Genomic DNA, 21465 nt, shown 5'->3' with positions numbered 1-21465 from the left:
CTCCTTTTCCTTACTCTTAATAAGGACACCAGCCACTGAATTTACAACCAATCTTAAACCTAGGATGGTGTCATGTTCAGATCCTTACTTACATCTTCAAAGACTCTATTTCCAAATAATGTCACACTGATACTTACCAAGGATTAGAACTTAAATATTACCATTTTGGGGACAAAAGGTCAATCTACCACATACACTTACGTGGTAATTTTAGTGAATTTCTGGAGGCTGAGTTTGGAATATCATGAGAGTGGGAAACTTCTGGGGACTGCAGTCTTAGGAGAGCTCCATACACTTGGGGGTTTTACCTCCAGGAACCCCATCAGATTCTCACAGTGAAGGGTCAATGAAGATGTCTTTGTAGTTCTGGTGAAGGGGAAGGGAAAAGTAATCACTGTGAAATAACCAGGAACCAGAGCATTCCATGACAAAGACCCACTCTCCAAGGAAAAGACCTTATCAGGGACTTACTTATCTCACCTATGAAAAGGGCATTTCTCAGATTCCAGTCCCTCTTACCATTGTCTCCAGTGTGTGTGTGTGTGTGTGTCTGTGTGTTTGTGCGCATTTGGGGAGGGGGAATGGTGGGTACTAAGAAAGACTTATAAAACTTGAGATTCAATTCTAAGATTATATGATGTTTGCATTCCCCTACATCTTACGACCACACCAACAGGGCTCCAGTATAATAAGAGTTAATTACTGCTGAAAGAGATACACAATGCAGATACTGAGAAAAAAAGTTCTTAGGGAAACCCAAATACAGTGGGAGAGACAAAAACAACACTAAAGGAATTTGAAGCTTCTGACACCTACAGCTAGAGCAAATATTAAACAAAGCACAACTCCTAGCCAGATTAATATAAAACTGTACACTAAAGACCTATTTACCCCAGCTTTTATTACCTAATACATTATATCCAACGCTCAATAAAAAAATTACACATCATGCTTAAAAGGCAAAAAAATGACACACAAAGACAAAGCAAGCATCAGAACTAACTCAAATATAACACATATTTTGGAATAAGACATGGAATTTAAAATAACTATTAGTAATGTGTTAGGAGTGATAACAGAAAAAACAATATGCAAGAATAGTGGGTAAGACTCTAGCAGAGTAGCTCAATTGGTTAGAGCATCATCATGATACACCAAAGTTGCAGGTTCGATCCCTGGTCAAGGCACGTACACCAACCAGTGGTTGCATAAACAAGTGGAACAAACTGCTGTTTCCCTTCCTTCCTCTTTCACTCTAAAAATCAATAAATACATTTTAAAAAGATAGTAGTCAAGGTAAGCAGATGGAAACTCTAATAACCAATCGAGAAAAACTAGAAATCAAAAACACTGTAACAGTAATAAAGGATGCCAGTGATAGGTTCCTCAGCAGTTCTTGGATAATGCCAAGGACAGAATCAGTAAGACTGAAGATAGATAAACAGAAGTTTCCCAAACTGAAATGCAAAGAGAAAAAACATTTTTAAAAAACAGAAAATCTAAGAACTGTAAAACAATTTCAAAAGATAAATATACCCATAACTGTAATGCCATGAAAAAAAAGAGGAGATAGAGCAGAAGTATTATCTGAAATAATAATGCTGGAGATTTTCCCATAATTAATAACATACACCAAACTACATATCCAGGAAGCTCAGAGAACACAAAGCAGGATAAATGTGGAAAAGTCTACACCTAAGCACACCATATTGAAACTGCAGAAAATCAAAGACAGAAAAAATCTTAAAAGAATCCATGAGAATCTTACCTTGAAAGGAACAAGAATAAGAATTCCATCAGGCTTCTTTCTCTTCAGACACATTAAAGCAAGAAGGGAGTAAACTAAACTATTTAAAGTATTGAAAGAAAAAAAAAACTTCAAACATAGAATTCTATATCCAGCAGATTATCTTTGAGAAGTGAAAGGAAATCCATCTTTTTCTCAAACAAAAACAAGAGTTCATTGCCAGAAGAGCTGCCACGAAATAAATGTTAATACAAGTTCTTTAAGGAGAAGTAACTTAAATCTATGGGTTGGCCAAAAAGTCCATTTTGTTTTTTCTGGAAAAGACATACTTTTCATTTTCACCAATAACTATTGATTTGGATATTCTGAGTATGTCAGCTATCTCTCGTGTAGTATTGACATTGATTGTTCTAAATTAATGCCTCAATTTGATCACTGTCAACTTCAACTGGTCTACCCACCTGTGGAGCATCATCCAACAAGAAATCTCAGCATGAAACTTCACAAACAACTTTTGACACATTCAGTCACAGCACCTTCTCCATACACTGCACAAGTTATTTTTTGCATTTCAATTGTGTCTTCATCTTTCTTGAACTAATAAAGCACAATATACTAAAAATGTTGCTTATTTTCTTCCATAGTCAATACTAAAATGGCTACACAAAAATTCACCAATTTTGATACGGTTTTTTAAATGCACGCTGATATGACAGCTGTCACAATACAATCTAACAAAATTGTTTCAAATGAAGTTAAAAACGGCTAAGTGCTACTAGAACCATCTCGTGGGGAAAAAAAAAGAAATGAACTCTTTGGCCAACCCTACATAAAACAAGAATGAAGGCAAAGAATTAAATTAAGGTGAAACAAAATCTTTTGTTTTTCTTATTCTTAACTGACCTAAAAAAAAATTGTTTAAAATAATTATTTAAAAAGTTACCATGCATTGGGTGATTATACCATATGGATAGGTGAATGAATGATAACAATACCATAAAGGGGGAAAAAAGGGAATTAGGAATACTCTATGGTACCTACATTACATATGAAGTGGTGCAGTGTTACTGAAAGGTGATCTTAGATTAGCCCTGGCCAGGAAGAGTGTTGTCCTAATGTGCCAAAGTTGCAGGTTCAATCCCTGGTCAGGGAACATACAAGAATCAACCAATAAATGCATAAATAAGGGGACCAACAAACCCATGTTTCTCTCTTTCTCTCCCTCCCTCTCACTCTCGCATATCAATTTCTAAAATTTTTTTTAAAGACTAATGTGTAACATAATATTTGTGAAAAGTTTTAAGAGAAAATAGTTACCCCAATACATGAGCAATGTCTACTATGGATTTAGATGATAATTATCCACATTTCCTATTTTTTAGGATAGTCATTTCAATTAATATTACTTGCTCTGTTCAGCTCAACATTCTTCCTCTTCCAAAGTTATTTTAAGAAATAACTAAACAGATATGCTTTGAAATTAGACCAATACAACTGTGATCTGCCTTCTCCACATCCTGTGTCTGACATTAAGTAAAAATCTCTCCAACTTCAATTTCTGAATCTGAAGATTGGAAACAATGAAGTTTTACCCCACAATGCTCCCATGGTGATTAAATCTTCAATAAAATTTCCAGCATTGTTAAGTATTCCTTAATGCTAACGAACAACAAAACATCAGCAAAAAACAAATGTAAAATTTACCAAAAAATGGAAAGTTGTTATAAAAGACAATTTCACTCACTTTCTAAGTAGACTTTACAAACATAATGAAGTTATACAGACAACTTCAATAACCTCTAATAATCAGAATCATTTGAATTTCTCCTTGTTGCTAAGCACCCACCAAAAATAAATACATGTAGATAGGTAAACATGGCTCTCCTCCTTGCATACCCACCTCAAAATTACAAGTGAAATACAGAACCACCATCACTCAGAACTATTAGAAATCAGGCTGAATGTAAATCTGACAACTATGGAATTAACGAAACCATGTCGAAACTGGTATGAGGTTCGGATATGCACAACAAGCTGGTCCCACATCCATGTGTGGTGCATAAAAATTCGGAAGGGATATCTCGAGAGCAAGGAGTCTCAGCCCCACAATAGTCCCCTGAGCCTAGGGTTTCAGTTCTATCAAGATAAGTAAGTTCCCATAACTTCTGGCTGCAAATATCAGTGGGGAATGAGTCCTGAAAGAAAGTTCTAGAGTCCCAAGTAGTTCTGCTTAAAGAACCCACATATGGACTTACTCAGACTCATTCCCTCTGAGCTCTAGCACTGGGTAGTAGCTTGAAAGGCACCAGTAACATACAGGGAGGAACTGAAGTTTCTGGCATCAAGGCAGGGACTGGGTGGGGGACAGCTTTCTCCCAGACAGAAAGGCAGGCAGAGATCATTGTCCTTTTTCCAAGCCCTCCTCCCACACAGCCAGAGAGTCAGCAAGTGGGTGCCATATCTGGGACTCCAACAACCTGGCTAACATTGTTTGCCCCACTGTGGAGATTCCCTGAGACTCCATCCCACCCAACTTACGGGCCCACACAAACTGTTAAATATGACTTGTCCCTATGAATGGCTAGTCTTGAAGCAGGCTTCACAACATCCTAAATCCGATTAAACAAGCAACAACTGGCCTGAGTAAATCCCAAGCCTCCATACCTCTTGCTAAGTGGCCCCAGGCCCTGCACTAGCAGCTGCCAGCCTAGATTCACAACTTGACTTCACCTGGGAATATCCAAGTCCAGCACAAGTAGCAGCCATCTCAGATTGTATCATATCTCATGAAAAGTGGCCCTGGGCAGAACACAGGTGGGGGGATGATCTCAACCTGCACTACCTAGGAAATGCCAGAGCCTGTGCTCTCACTGGAGAGTTACAGACCACATCAGAGCACCACCACCCTCTCCCTAACAAGGTTCATCCTCCATGGAGGGCAGAGGTTAGTGGTCAGTGGTCACAGCCAGTCCTTTCAGCTGCCTGGCCCGGGTAAATTCCTCCCATTGATTTGACAACAGCAATGAAGGCTCTGTAAGAGGGTATACTCAGCCCACATGAAGGGTGCACCTCAACTACCCAGCTTGGGTGATAAGGGAAGCTATGCCACTGGACCCTACAGGACACCTACTACATTAGGCCACTACCAAGACAGGGAGTCATAACTGCTCTACCTAATACACAGAAACAAGCACAGGGAGGCTGCCAAAATGAGGAGACAAAGAAACATGGCCCAAATGAAGAACAGATCAAAATTCCAGAAAAAGAGCTAAACAAAAATAGAGATAATCTATCAGGTGCAGAGTTCAAAACACTAATTATAAGGATGCTCAAGGAACTTAGTGAAGACCTCAACAAGTATAAAAAAGATCCAGTCAGAAATGAAGGATACATTAGTTGAAATATGTAACAATTCATACAGAAACAATAGGAGAGTGGGTGAAGCCAAGAATCAAATCAATGATATGGACCATAAGGAAGCAAAAACAAACAAACAAACAAACAAACAAACAATCAGAACAACCAGAAGAATAAAGAAACCAAAAGAATGAGCATAGGATAACCAGCCTCTGGGACAACTTCAAGAGGTCCATCAGTTGCATAATAGGGGTACCAAAAGGACGGGGGAGAAAAGCAAGAAACTGGAAATCTATTTGAAAAAATAATGAAAGAAAACTGTCCTAATTTGGTGAAGGAAATAGACAGGCAAGTCCAGGAAGCACATAATCCCCAACAAGATGGACACAAAGAGGCCCACTCTAAGACACATCAAAATTAAAAGGCAAAAGGTTAAAGGTAAAGAGAGAATCTTAAAAGCAGCAAGAGAAAAGAAGTTAATTAACTACAGGGGAGTTCCCATAAGACTGTCAGCTAATTTCTAAAAAGAATCAGTCTAGGCTAGAAGGGATTGGAAAGAAATATTCAAAGTGATGAAAAGCGGGGACCTACAGTCAAGACTGCTCTATCCAGCAAAACTATCATTTAGAATAGAAGGGCAGATGAAGAGCTTCCCAGACAAGGAAAAACTAACAGAGTTCATCATCAGCAAACTATTATTATATCAAATGCTAAAGGGACTTATTTAAGAAAGAGAAGATCAAAACTGTGAACAGGCCCTGCCTAGTGTAGCCCAGTGGACTGAGCGCCAGCCTGAGAACCAAAGGGTCTCTGGTTCAATTCTCACTCATGACACATGTCTGGGTTGCGGGCCAGGTCCCCAGTAGGGGGCAGGTGAGAGGCAACCACACACTGATGTTCCTCTCCCTCTCTTTCTCCTTCCCTTGCCCTCTCTCTAAAAATAAATTAATTTAAAAAATTGTGGACACTAAAATGGCAGTAAATACATAATATCAACAGAAGAATCTACAAAACAAACTAAGCAAACAACAAGAAGAGAGACAATAATCATGGATATGGAGAGCATTTGATGGCTGCCAGATGGGAGAGGGTTTTGGGGGAATGAGTGAAGAGGTAAGGGGATTAAGAAGTGTGAATAGGTAGTTACAGAATAACCACGGGGATGGAAAGTACAGTATAGGAAATGGAGTAGCCAAAGAACTTATACGCATGACCCATGAGCATGAACATGAACAACTTTGTGCCTGAGAGAGTAGGGGGTGCTAGGTGGAAGGGGCAAAGACGGAAAATTGTAATAGCATAATCAATGAAATTTAATTTAAAAGAGAAAATAAATGCATGCACACAAAAAAACAATAATCTAAATTCTTAGAATCAAAGAAGTGTTAAATTCAAATTACCAAAAAACATTATCTAGTCAGAGCCAGAGCTGAGAGCAGGGAGGGGGCTGTTGTGTCTTACTCATCTTTGTATTCCCAAACTCCATTACAGTGACTGACATATAGTATGTGCTCAACACCTATTTGTAACATTAAAAGGATAGCACATTGCCTAAAACTTTAAATTTCTTATTTTAACACAAGTATAATCAAGTACTCAAATCAACAATATTTGAGTGGCTACTACTGAAAAGCACTTGTTCTGGGCACTTGACTATATCTAAGTAGAAAAATCAAAACTCTCTTCACTACTAGAGTTTGTATTCTAACAGGGTAAGACAAAAATAAACAATATAGTAAAATAAGAAAATTACACAGTCAACTACAATGTGGACAGAATAGATTTTCTAAAAAAGAAGTGCTGGAATAAGAGAATCGAGATTGCTTATTATCTGCAATCCAAACAACACCTCTCAGGAAGAGTTAGGAATTCATCCCACATTTCATAGTAGTTAAGAGTACCAACACTGAAAGAAGACTGCCTAGATTGAGTACTGATCACTAATTCTGTGCTTGTTTCCTATCCTATAAAACAAGAAAAGTAACAGCAGCCCAAAATATATAACTTGGCAGGAGAATTAAATGAAGATAATGTCTGTAAAGTGCATAGAACTATGCTGTAAATAGAAGTACTACCTAATAAATATTACAATACTATACTGCAATCTCCCTAGTAATGATTAAGCAACTGGAGTACAAGGATTTTGCCCACCTGTTTATTTTGAATGCTTCCATCTTTACTAATTGATATATAAAGACCTAAAGAAATATCTGTCAAATTTTAATCAAAATATTTACTAACAAGATAAAATTGTAATTGCCCTGGTTGGTACAGCTCACTCAGTTGGTTGGAGCATTGTTCCATAACCAAAAGGTTGTGAGTTTAATTCCCAGTCAGGGCACATACCTAGGTTGTGGGTTTGATCTCCAGTCAAGGTACATTCAATCCCCAGCCCAGGCATATACAATCCCCAGCCTGGGTGTGTATGGAAGGCAACCAATAGATGTTTCTCTCCTCTCTCTCTATAAACAGTGAAAAAAATATCCTCAAGTGAGGATTAAAAAAAAATTGTTTTATTTTCCTGGGAAAGAAACAATTAGTGTGGGATATGACTGATTGAAAATAAGTAGAAATGTTAGCATCTGGGAATGAAATCACGTAATAGCTATTTAACAGTCCTTCAGAACTTGTTTCAGAACACAGAACTCACTGAATAGACAATAAAAGATATAGATCCTTTAGCCAGAACAATGGCATCACAAAGGTCTGTGCAAAATTTTTTATGTTTGAAACTGTCAGACTTCTGAAATGTTCTCCCCATGTCATTTCTGAGAACTTATCACATCCCCAATAATTACTTGTGTTTTCCTTTTGAGCTTTTTACCAACAACATTATTTGTGAAATACTACTCTTAATCTTACTTATCTCTAAAGGTAAGCATTCTACACTGAAAGAACAGCTCTCTTACTGCTAAAGTCAAATTGTACATTCAAGCAACACTAGTAGGCCAAGAGCCAAAATCACATTATATTTAGAAAACAGAATGAAATAAACTGCAGACCTATTACATGTAATCCACTAAAATGAATATTTTTTCCATTAGAAAAGATGTTATTTAGTTATAATACATTATCACCAATTAAATATCTAATACAGGATTAATCAAATAAGGACAAAAATTATTTATTATTAACAAACCCTAACGCTGCACAAATCCTTACAATAACTTATAATAGTATAATACTTTAAAAATATTTGCATATATACTTTCATCAGATTCACAACAAATCTGTAAGATTTACATTCTAAAACAGCACTATCCAGCTAGTAACCAGCAGCCACAGGTGTCTCCTGAGCACCTGAATTGTGGACAGGCCGAACTGAGACGTTATATAAATATAAAATACACACTATATTTCAAAAACAGAAAAAATGTAAACTACCTCATTAATAACTCTTTATATTGTATATTAAAATAAATTTTCTTTAGCCCAACATATTAAAAATAATTTCACCTGCCCTGGTTGGTATAGCTCAGTGGATTGAGCCTGTGAACCAAAGGGTCACTGATTCGATTCTCAGTCAGTGCACATACCTGGGTTGCAGGCCAGGTCCCCAATAGGGGGGCACCCGAGAGGCAACCACACATTGGTTGAACCAATGTGAAATGAATGAACCACACATTTTACTCCCTCTCTTTTTCCTTCCCTTCCCCCTCTCTAAAAATAAAAAATAAAATCTTAAAAAATAATAATAATTTCACCTGTTTCTTTTTTTTAACATAGCTGCTAGCAAATTTATTGGTATGTAATTTATCAATTCAGCATGCTTCAAAAAACATATGTATACTCGCTTCCCAGCACCCACTGAAGATGGTATAATTTTACAGTTCAATCAACACTGTTCAAGTTGTTTAAGACAAACTTTTTTAAGCAAATTAATTATGTCTAAATTTGTTTAACATATAACCTATAGATATATAGAAATGTCTGTCATCTGCAAAACAGGTAACTTTCACTCTATTTACTAGAAGCATGTAAATGTAACATGGAATAGGCAATCAGCAGACCCACCTAACAAGATGCTTAATATCCCTGATCACTGATTCTCTACTATAGGGATTTAAGAGACTCAATCAGTCAGACCAAAAGGATTAAAGAGTTTCTTTCTAAAATGAAAGTTAGACCTCATGCACCAACTTGAAACAGGAATTCACTCCATTTAGGCAATACTCTGTTAATCTGGTTTAGGTGGAAAAATTTCAGTATGTTTAAAGTTTGTATTATTCATTAGAATGCCTCCCAATTTTCTGTTAGTTATTACGGGTTTTGTCCTAGTATCAGAATATGGTAATTTAACATTTGGGTCATGGAAAAGAAGGTCAACTATTCAGCAAGTTGTTCTTGCATTAGGATGCTTCACTTCCATAAAGTATTTTTAATACAAGCTACACGGTGCTTTCATGTTCATATTTTCAACTGATTTTTATTTATTTATTTTTAGAGAAAGGGGAAGGGAGGGAGAAAGAGAGGGAAACATCAATGTGGGGTTGCCTCTCACATGCCCCCCTACTGGGAACCTGGCCAGCAACCCAGGCATGTGCCCTGACTGGGAGTCAAACAAGCAGCCCTTTGGTTCTCAGGCCAGCACTCAATCCACTGAACCACACCAGCCAGGATATGATTGTGGACAAATTTTTTAAATAGAATTAAATAAGTGATGTGGTTTCTGGCATCAATGAGTTCAGGGCAAGTAAGGTCATTACATATGAAATGAAGAGAACTGTTAACAAGTTTTAATTTTAGCTTTAAACTATAACCTTCTAAATTATAAATTCCATTGCATTCTGGTCCCTTCTGTTCCAGCCCTGATCTCAGATGCTGCACCCATTGTGATGTTGACACCCCAGAAGAACCAGATAGCCATTTATGAACTCCATTTTACAAGGATGTTCACATGCCTAAACACCCCAAGCTAGCAGATAAGAATGTACCTAATCTTCACATCATGAAGGTCATACAATATCTCAAATCATGAGGCTACAATGATGAACGTTTGCCTGGAGACATTTCTACTGCTAGGCTACAAGGGCATCCAGTATCTCCATGATTACCACTACCTGCCCCCTGAGATTGTGCCTTCCACTTTGCCTGCAGCCAGCCTGAAACTGGCAGGCAGAGGCCCAAAGGTCTGGAGAGCCAGAGACCTACAAGACTCACACAGGGGAAGCCAACAGAAACACCTACAGACTACAGAAGGAGCGCTGTGCCCCTGGTACCAACAAGAAGGCTGGGGCCAGGGCTAGGTCAGCAACCAAATCCCAGTTTAGAGGCAGATTTGGTCATGGATGTGGTCAACCACCTCGGTAAGTTGGAGCAATTGTTTTGTGTTGAATATTTTAAAATTTAAAAAGATATATAATATTTTAAAAAATAAATTCAATTTGACTTTTACAGTATATAAGGAATATAAAAATTTTAGGAAATTTGTGTGGGAATGTCCACCTGATATTCATTCTGAAAATTCTGAACTCTCAACAGACATATTTTCATCATTTAAGGTAATTTTCTTAAGCTACTTCATAAAGCATGTTTGATAAGAATGACCTAATTAGTAGGTAAGTAAAAATGGAGTCTTTATCTTTAGTGTGTACATATACAAAAGTGCACACACACACTCCTAAACAGCAAGGAAAAATACTCCAGAGTGCAATCCTCTGCAGGACAGTAGGAATTTTCATGAAAGTCTATCATTAAATGTGTTTTGATATCAACAAAACACATTGGTCAATAAACTAAAAGTTACAAAATACAGAGAGACCATCATTTGAAAAACCAACTTTAAATGTTTCCTAACAATATTATACTCTACTTTAGCCAAGACTATATTGTCTCAATTTTACAAATATATGAATTTGTATACTTACAATCCAAAACAAACAAAATGGCACTTCATTATTACAATAATCACGACAAATACTGTAGGAATGACAGTGTTATAGTTAATCAAGTCAGTCTAGATGTTAGGTAAATTTTTGGCCTCTTCAGTAGTGGAGCACTGATAGATGTAAAGAAAATTAAGACAGTTTGAATATTTTAAGTAAAAGGATCTTAAGACATCAACTGAAGGTGTGCTTCAGTCTCAAGACTCAGTGCCAGGAGTAGAAAAAATATCCTGACTACTGCCAAGTACTTACCACATGACTGGTCAAACTAAAGAGAGATGAACAAATCCTATTTGTCTTCCAATGCAGGAATCTATCCTGATGCTTCCTTATGCTTCTTCCTTATGCTTCTCTTAGTACATCTTAACATTTCTGACTTCACATATATTCTTTTAATATACTACATAGTTCCTCACTTGTTTGGATTTCCAATGATTCACCTGTTAATCTGTATCACAACACTATAAACCATCCCAACACATTTTATGACACTCATTAACAACTGGAGGGTAGGAAAGGCAGGAGAATTTATATCACAATTTCAAGAGGTTGTGGGAAATATTTTAAAAATCCGGGTGATTCTAATAATATGGCTAATGCCCAATACTGCTGTAAACTACTTGAGGCACCAAAATTTGCATGAGGGAGAAACAAACAAAAAAAAACCCCAAAATTGATTTATAATATTCTCACATGTTTAAACTTCAGTCACCTTCAAAGTCCTTTCCATTTGATGCAATACACCTATCTAGGTATTTTTCACCTGCTCAAAACAGTTTTTTAACTCATCGATTTTGATGCCTTTTAGTGCTTCTGCTGTTTTTTGTTTCACCTCTTCCACACCAGCAAAATGTTTCCCTTTGAGGACATTTTTCATCCAAGGAAAGAGAAAATATTGCTCAGGGTGAGAGCAGTTAAATAGGGAGGGCAGGGGAACAGGGTTATGCTGTTTTTGGTCAAAAACTGCTGAACACTGAGTGCACGTGGGCAGGTGAGCTCATAAATCACCCATCATGAAATGGGCAAACACATTGAAATAGCCTTTAAAAACAAATTCACTGAAGCCTAACTCAGCCTCTCATAATAACACCAGCTGGTACACTAATACAGATGGTTGCCTATAACACTCACCTAGCAGGGGAAGCCTGTTACAAGGGGTATACCTTCCAGAAGATAATTCAGGGTTCTTTGCCTCCCCCATATTTGTCCTAATTCCTCTAATGTCTACCATGATATTAATCACACTGCTCACAATAATATAAATTCCTGATTAATCTCTTATCTAACACTCATTTCCTTAATGATGTGAGAGAACCTTTCTCTTAATGTTGGCAGAAACTGTTCATTACTGTTACAAAGTATTTTTCTACTAGAAACTCCCAATGATTATATACCACACAATGTCTTGAAATCACCTGAACACTGAACTACCAAAAAATAACCTAAGCTAAGTGGCACTAAAATAGACACAGGAATTTAGGATCTCATGCTAGTCATGAGAAACAGAATGGGATCATGATGGAAAGTTTAACAAAGTATACAAAACCTTTAAGATTATGAAATGCAAGTCTACTGGAGATACTGGAAAGGACTGGCATGGCATAAGTAGGTTTTAGGAAAGAATGAATGCCTAACACTGCCATATGTGACACTAGATCAACATCTTAGGCTAGATGTCAATTTAGAATCATGAATTTTTTAAAAGGAGAGGCTCTTCTTAGAGTAAAAGCTCCTTTAAGTGCAAATGATTGAAGTATGCTTTCAACTAAAAGAAAAAATCACCCAGGTACCTGAGACCTCCAGAAACCAACAATATCCAAACAAAAACAAACAGAGGTACGGTCAAATTTAACCCAAAGGAGGAAGCATTTAGGAGCCCAGAGGAAAATGCCTCTCTCACTTGGAGTAAAAGCCAAGTTTTGATTGAAAAGTGAAAAATAGTACATATAACATAGTTTCAAGTCAGAAAAGCCCTAGTAAGATTATGAAGGGGATTCTATCTGCTTAACAGTCTGAACATCTATTTAACATAAACCTAAAAGAAAGCTGAGGAGAATGAGATCAGGAAGTGTGAGGGAAGACTGAAAAGGACAAGTACACCCTATTTGAAAGAAAGGAAGAGGAAGAGAAGATCTAATATCCGTTGTGTTTTACCTTTCTTGAAATAATAAAGCACAATGTCAAAAATATCACTTATTTTCTTCTATCCTCAATATTAAAATGGCTACACAAAAAATCACCAATTTTAATGTTTTTTAATGCATGCTGATATGACAGCTGTTACAATACAATCTAACGAAATTGTTTCCGAATGAAGTTAAAGACAACTAAATATTACTAGAAACATCTTATGGAAAAAACTAAATGAATGTTTTGGCCAAGCCAGTAAGATCCAGCAGAGGTGTCTAACCTGCAGCCCACAGGCACCACGTGGCTGAGGATGACTATGAATGCGGCCTAATGCAAAATCGTAAATTACTTAAAACATTATGAGATTTTTGTGTGTGTGTAATTATGTATCTTGATGTATTTAATGTGTGTCCCAAGACAACTCTTCTTCTAGTGTGGCACAGAGATGCCAAAAGGCTGGACACCCCTGACAGCTTAGGAATCCAGCATCTTGTCAGTTTTACTACTTGGCTCATCCTAAACAATTTCAATAACCAAGCTCATCCTGGAAACAAATATCCACCTTGTATCTCTCATAAGAAACCTGGACCCTGTCTGATTTCCCTTCCCTGTGGTTAGGTCTTCAAGGCCTACTACCAAACCTCACTTTCCTCGCCCCCAAGATAGCAATCCAACTGCTACCTAGTACCTGCTACCAACCACCATCCCATTCCCACACCAAGGTGGCCTGCAGGTGCCACCTGTAGGTGGGACCTACCTGTAGGTGCTCCCACCTACGTGTCTGCACACTGCCTTTGGCTACACACATCACTCATACTGACAGGCTAACTGTAGATATATATGGATGAAACTTCAACCAGATTTCCCAGACCAGTTTTCTGGCCTCTCCCCTACCTAGAAAGACATACGTCCAGCCTAAAGTCAATATGCCTAGTAATTGGATATCAAATACTAAAACTAAGCAGGTCAAAGCTCATAATGATTACCCAATTTACCTAAATCTCAATTATATATTAGGTTTTATTCACCATTTATTCTTTAAATATATTTTGATTATACTATTACAGTTGTCCCATTTTCCCCCTTCAATTCTCTCTACCCGGCACACCCTCTCCCACCCACATCCCCCGCTTTAGTTCATGTCCATGTGTCATAAGTTCTTTAGCTTCTACATTTCCCATACTATTCTTACGCTCCCTGTCTATTTTCTACCTACCATCTATGCTACTTATTCTCTGTACCTTTTCCCCCTCTCTCCTCCTCCCACTCCCCTGTTGCTAACCCTTCAAGTGATCTCCATTTCTGTGATTCTGTTCCTGTTCTAGTTCTTTGCTTAGTTTGTTTTTGTTTTAAGTATGGTTGTTAATAATTGTGAGTTTGCTGTCATTTTACTATACGTGTTTTTTTTATCTTCTTTTTCTTAGATAAGTCCCTCTAACACTTCATATAATGAGGGCTTGGTGATGATGAACTCCTTTAACTTGACCTTATCTGAGAAGCACTTTATCTGCCCTTCCATTCTAAATGAAAGCTTTGCTGGATAGAGCAATCTTGAATGCAGGTCCTTACTTTTCATGAGTTGGAATACTTCTTTCCAGCCCCTTCTTGCCTGCAAGTTTTCTTTTGAGAAATCAGCTGACAGTCTGATGGGAACTCCTTTGTAGGTAACTGTCTCCTTATCTCTTGCTGCTTCTAGGATTCTCTCCTTCATTTTAATCTTGGCTAATGTAATTATGGTGTGCCTTGGTGTGTTCCTCCTTGGGTCCAACTTCTTTGGGACTCTCTGAGCTTCCTGGAAGTCTATTTCCTTTGCCAGATTGGGGTAGTTCTCCTTTATTATTTGTTCAAATAACTTTTCCACTTGTTGCTCTTCCTTTTCTCCTTCTGGCACCCCTATAATTTGGATGTTGGAACATTTAAAGATATCCTGGAGGTTCCTAAGCCTCTTCTCATATTTTTTGAATTCTTACTTCTTCATTCTTTTCTGTTTGATTGTTTCTTTCTTCCTTCTGGTCCACACCATTGATTTGAGTCCCAGTTTCCTTCCCATCACTATTGGTTCCCTATACACTTTCCTTCATTTCACTTATTGTAGCCTTCATTTTTTCATCTAATTTGTGACCAAATTCAACCAATTCTGCGAGCATCCTGATCACCAGTGCTTTGAACTGTGCATTTGATAGGTTGACTATCTCTTCATTGCTTAGTTGTATTTTTTCTGGGGCTTTGATCTATTCTTTTGTTTGAGCCATTTTTTTGTCTTGATGTGCCAGTTATGTAGTGAGGGGTGGAGCCTTGGGTGTTTGCCCAGGCGGGGCAGCCCAGTTGCTGTGTTGTGACGCTGAATGTGGGGCAGGGGTCCAAGAGGGAACAATGGCACTTGCTCCACTCTCTGCCAGATTTCAGTCACTTCCCGTGTTTCCCCAAGAATTGGTCCCTTCTGGTGCTCATTCCCAGGTGGGTTGGCTTATGTACGTTCTAGGACCCTGTGGGTCTCTCCAACAAACTTTCCCATGAGTCTGGGAATTTCTCCCGGCCCCTCAACCCCCACAACTCCCACAGGTGTTTTCAATGGGTGTTTTGAGGTTTTATTTCCCCATGCTGGGTTCCTGGGTTGCATGATCTGTCTCACTCCCCAGTTTCGCCTGGTTTATCTGTGTGCACATGTGGAATTGCCCGGTTCTGCAAGCCACCTTGCACGCTAAGCCCTTCCACAATCTGCTGCCTCACTGGGTCCACCCACTGCCACCTTGTACACCTGGGATCGCTTTTTTTTTTTTTTTTTTTTTTTGCGGCAACCCCTCTCCTCCTGGTGGCCCAACTCCGCCCCTCCTACAAGTCTGGATGAATGTGTCTACTTTAACTCCTTGGTTGTCAGACTTCCATACAGTTCAATTTTCTGTCAGTACTGGTTGTTATTTTGTTTCTAAATTGTTGTTGTCCTTATTTTGGTTGTGCAAGGAGGCACAGTGTGTCTACCTACGCCTCCATCTTGGCCAGAAGTCCATTTATTTTCTGAACACAAACTGAAACTTTCAGATCTCTCACAAGTTGCTTTACCAGTTTACCTGGAAAGATCAGCACCTGTCCTATTTTTATCCAAATCAGGAATCATTACAGCTCTTTCCTTGCCTATCTTCAGGCCCTTGACATGACACCATTTCTTCACATACATTTAAAAAATCAAACATTTACACACAAGATACATTTAATAGGAGAGGATATTCCATGACTAAGGAGGGGAGGGAAAAAAATCACAAATTTGGATTATGTATCAATAAAACTTTGGAGATATTTTTGATTGGCTATATGAAATGAAGCAAAAGCATTTTGTTTTATAACTTTTTATATTAAATGCTTCAATATTCATATATTATTAAGTTAATGTGACATCATTGTATTGCAAACCCCTAATTTGGAGGGATACATGGCAAACTTTAGGCTAGTTTCTGTAGAAAAATATAAAATTTATAAATGTGAAGTGTCACCCTTAAGTAATTTTATGGAACTGTAACTATTCAAAGTTTGAAATGCTTACAAAAAAATCTGATCCTAAGGAATTACTAATTAAGGAATACAACTGATCATTAGATTTGCTAGAAATCCAACTCCAAAACAAAAATTTCCTATATTCCTTTCATGCAGTGGATTAGTTTAACTGATGTAAATTCTTTGATTGAAAGGTGAGCCAATAACAGGAAATTTCCCTTTGGCACTACTTATCTGTATGAATCAAGATTTTCTCCAAGCAGGACAACAAAGTAAAATAAAGAAACAAGTCACTCTATTATATACTGGTAAGTGCATTTATCATTTCTAAACCAACTGCATATTTTTTTCCATTAAAACTACCTAGTAATTTAGCCCTGGCTGGTGTGGCTCAGAGGACTGAATGCCGACCACTGGTTCAATTCTGGAGCACAAGCCTGGGTTGCAGGCCAAGTCCCCAGTTGGGGTCTGTGAGAGGCTACTGATCAACGTTTCTCTCCCTCTCATTCTCCCTCCTTTTCCCTCTAAAAATAAATAAATAAAATCTCTAAAAAAAAACCCTACCTCATAATTTAAATATGTTGGCTTGTCATACATGTGAACTTACAGAAATTTAAATAAAAAAGCTCATAACCTTATCTAAAACTAAGAGATTCTTAGTAAGTCCCTAAAACCCATTTACTTGTTTAAAAATAAAAGTTCACACTTTGTGCCACTTGCTTTCTAACTTATTCCACTCCAAAATGCAGATCTGTACTTTTGGAATAAGAAAAATAAATACTGCCTTTCTATCTCTTTAAATCTTTTCCCAAATGTGCCTTTCACTCATAATGCCTCAAATTTTATGGTAAACTTATGATTGTAGAAACTAAAAACAGGGCTTCAGTTTAACATAAAATACTGATACAAGGCTGTGCTAGTACTCATCCTACTTAGTTTTTCCTAAACCACTAAACCTACTACCAATACTGGACTTTCTCACAGTATTCCTAATATTGAAAGTATCTTTCTACATTATTTTTGTAAGAATACAATATATAAAATTCAATTTCCTCACTAGTACAAAACCATCTCATCCCACCAGTACTTTTTCTTTCTTTTTTTTTTTTTTAAGATTTTACTTATTTTTTTTTGAGAGAGGGGAAGGAAGGGAGAGAAAGAGAGAGAGAGAAACACCGATGTGTGAAAGAAACATCAATCAGCTGCCTATTACACACACACTCAGACGGGGGACTAACTGCAACCCAGGCACGTGCCCAGAAGGGGAAGTGAACTGGCAACCTTTCACCTTGCAGTAGGATGCCCAACCAACTGAGCCACAACAGTCAGGGCCCCATTGGTCCTTTAAATATAATGTGCTGCTTCTAACCAAGGTCAAAAATTGAGAATTGTTTTTTTCAAGTTGGTACAAGAATTAAGGAAATCATTTGAAAATGAAAATAACAGTAACCAGCACTTGGCCTTATTCTAAGCACTGTACAAGTATTAGTTATTCAACCCTCCTAACAACCTATAAGGTTAGAACAGAGAGGTTAAATAACTTATTCACAACAGCCAGTAGGTCAAAGAGCTGGGATCTGACCTTTAGCTATCCCAGTCTGGAATCCATGCTCCTAACTCTGTACCACCTAAATGTAGGACCCATCATTTAACAGGTATACAAGTTATTTCAAAACAAAGAAATCGAAATTTTTTTCATTTTGTAACAAATCATACAAAATACTATGTAAATATTTTAAGCTGTCATCTTAAATCATGAGAAATAAAGACTGGTGATAACAAAACCAGGCAAATGAGTTTCCTATTATAAGAGGAAACTCCCTTAAATGATTTTGATCATTTTAATATGAATTATTACATGACCAATAAATCTGAAGTATACATTCATATGGAAATGTCTGACAAATACCTGTCAAAAATTAACTACAAGTGCCCCAAAGAAATCAACCTTAAAAACACATTCAGACCTGGCTGGTATGGCTCAGTGGATTGAGCGCTGGCCTGTGAACTAAAGGGTCACCAATGCCATTCCCAGTGTAGGGCACATGCCTGGGTTGCAGGACAGGTCCCCAGTAGAGGGCGCACAAGAGACAACCACACACTGATGTTTCTCTCCCTCTCTCCCTCCTTTCCCCTCTTCAAAAATAAATAAATCTTAAAACACACACACACCACACACACACACACACACACACACACTCTGAGCAGTCAAGGTGAGAGTATGCAACCATCCCACTTTACCAAAATAATGTGGCAGCTCACCTAACCAGGACACAGAGAAGAAGTCACTAAGAAAAGGCCTCTGAACAATCAGAACAGATACTCCAATGTCCACTCATTAATTTTTCTCAAAACAGGATCTCACACACTACATAAGGGTCTACTTTATTTTCCCCTAATACAGAACTACAAATATGAATATGTCCACACTTGTAGAAAAACTAGAGAACAGAGCTGGTGAAGGGGGACACTGATTTCCGTGACAAGCACACCCAACAGCAAAGCACTTCAAAATGCAAAGAAATCTTATCAACAGTCCTAGAACAATGAACAGATACTCAAGGCATCACACAGTACCTGACACATCCAAAATTATTATGACCCTAGGTCATTAAAAAGTTTAATTATATTCTGCATCCTAGTCAAGACAGAAAAGAATTACATATTTGATTTTAGCATGATCTTCATTCAAAGAAATTAAAGTTCTTTTATAATTTGATGCTTCAAGAATAAATCCTCAATTATCCAGTAAGTTCAACCAATTAGAAAAGAATTCATCTGAAAGTTCCAAATACCAAGGTTGTACTGTTTCTCAAGTTAAAAGCACTTTGTGTACAAAAGTTACCTGAAAGCTAGAGGGAGGTGGAGGAACATAAAAGCAGAAAGACTAAGAAAACACAGAAGAGCAGGGAGGGTGTCTATAAACACTATGCTTAAAGCATTTCCCACAAAACAACGTGTGGGCAGAAAGTGCCACATCAGCAGTATTTTGTATCTGTCCTCTTCTAAATCATTTGTTAGTTTCATAAATTACTAATCTCAGTTAATAGTTTGCTGGTATGAGGCAGTACCAACCCTCAAGAGCGAAAAATGATAGCATCCTCCTAATTTATTCTATAAAACCAAAATCAAGATTACTCTTGAAAGAACACGCTTTATTCCTTATGGTGACTGAAATTTTGCTTTAAGGTGGCACACTTTTTTTTTAAAAAGCAACTCTTTAAAATTGCTTTTAATTTTTAAAGAATTGAGGGATAGTGCTTAGCCCAGCGCGACACTTTGTTATCAATAGCATTGTTACACTGCTCAACAAAACTCCCTTTCAAACCAGGCTGCACCACATACTTTCCCTAGATCTAAACAAAACTTTAAAGCACATAGTAAATAACATATAAGGCCTTGTACTTTTCTCTCCTCTAGCAAGGAAGTCTAACTCCAAACAGGAAACTGCTTCTCAAAGGGTTACCAAACCCCAAACGAGTCTTCAGAGATTTAACATTTAAATGCCAACATACTTGCCTAGGTAGAAACGGAGTAAATAAATACTGAAGCTTCCCTGTCCTTGAGGCATCCCTTGCAAATTTCAACGAGAGGGCAGTGGAGGGGGGAGATTGCCTTTTCAAACAGCCCTAAATAAAACTTTGAAAGTCAATCTATACAATGCCTCGCAGAAGATAAAGTTTAAAGCGCTACTCGGTCAACTTTTTCAATCACACTCCCACATGGGGGAGAGAGGAACGGATCGGGGAGCAGAGGGAAGCCCGGGGCTGAGTTCAGCGGGTACTGAGCGAGAAGAGGTGACCGGCGTCCCCATCCCCCACTCCCTCACCTTTCCCGAGAGCAGGAAAAAGGCGGGAGGGGAGCGCGAGAGGCAGCCCCGCGAGCCCTCCGACGAATTTCTCCCCGAGAACAAGGTGGAAGGCAAGACTGAGAAGAACAGAGTGGCGGAGAGGAGGGTTCGATGTTGCCGCGGAGGGGCTGTCCCCCCTACACCGACCCTTCCCCGTGGAGACCGAGAAGAGGAACCGACTTCCCGAAGCAGAAGGGTCATCCCGGCGGCGTATGAAGCGCCCCCCGAGTCTCTTACCCATGCTGGGGGGCCCCCGCGGGGAGAAGCCCGGTGCCGCCACTCCTCCTCCAGCTGCTCGCGCCGCCGCTCTGGAGGCGGGAGGCGGGCTCTGCGCCTCGCTCTAGCCCCTCCAGAGCTCAGGCGGGGCGCGGAGTTGCCTCCATCAGCCCGCGGCGCTGTTCGGACAGTCCCGTCACTGAGGCCCGTGAGAAAGAGGCGGTGTCGGCTACACGATCCTGGTCTCCCCTAAAGCCTCGGTGGTGGGAGGGCCGTCGCCCGCCTGCCTAGACAGCGGCTTTCCCACCCAGGGTAGCTCCCGCAGAGGGGGATGAGACCAGCTGGTTCCTCTAGGCCGCTGGCTCCAGCCCGAAGCGCCTTGAGCCCGAAGACCCGCCCCTCGCCTCTCCTTCAATGCCTGCCGTTCCAGAACGCGACGCCAAAGACTGAGGTGGAGACCCAGTGAGAGACCGGGAAGGTGTCCCGAGCTGGGCCTGGGAGGAGGCAAATCTCGCGAGAATCGCTCTTCCAGTCCCTCCCGCTCTACAGTGTGCGGGCTCTACACACCCGGCCCCGGTTTGTGCCAGGTGCGGTGACGTCACGGCCGGGGGTCGCGCGCCGTCCGCGTCCAGGTGCGGCGAGCGGGGGAAGGAGGAAGCCGCGGAAACCGCGGTTAGCCCTCCGCGCTCGTTTGGGGCAGCTGGGAGGGCGTTTTGTATGGTTGTCGCCTCCGTTGAATGTAAAGAGTTTTTGCTGATAGGCAAAGTGAGCCTGGGTTGCCCCACTTTCCG

General features: G+C 39.2%; 1 protein-coding gene and 1 pseudogene across 2 annotated transcripts in view; one reads left to right on the top strand and one right to left on the bottom strand.

Moving 5' to 3' along the window:
- Positions 1–20825, bottom strand: part of LOC114494981 (CD2 associated protein) — a 158717-nt gene extending 137892 nt beyond the window's left edge. For both annotated transcript variants that reach the window (XM_036024200.1, XM_036024199.1), the window contains exon 1: positions 20696–20825. In XM_036024200.1, the coding sequence (XP_035880093.1) occupies positions 20696–20699 (4 nt within the window). In that variant the 5' untranslated portion in view covers positions 20700–20825. The remainder of the gene's footprint in view (positions 1–20695) is intronic.
- Positions 9721–10512, top strand: LOC114495182 (annotated as a pseudogene).
- Positions 20826–21465: the final 640 nt, after the last annotated feature.

This window comes from Phyllostomus discolor, chromosome 4 (genome assembly GCF_004126475.2).
Source record: "Phyllostomus discolor isolate MPI-MPIP mPhyDis1 chromosome 4, mPhyDis1.pri.v3, whole genome shotgun sequence".
Classification (NCBI taxonomy): Eukaryota; Metazoa; Chordata; class Mammalia; order Chiroptera; family Phyllostomidae; genus Phyllostomus; species Phyllostomus discolor.
Note: the sequence above shows the minus strand (reverse complement) of the source record. Positions and strands in the feature narration are given on the sequence as shown.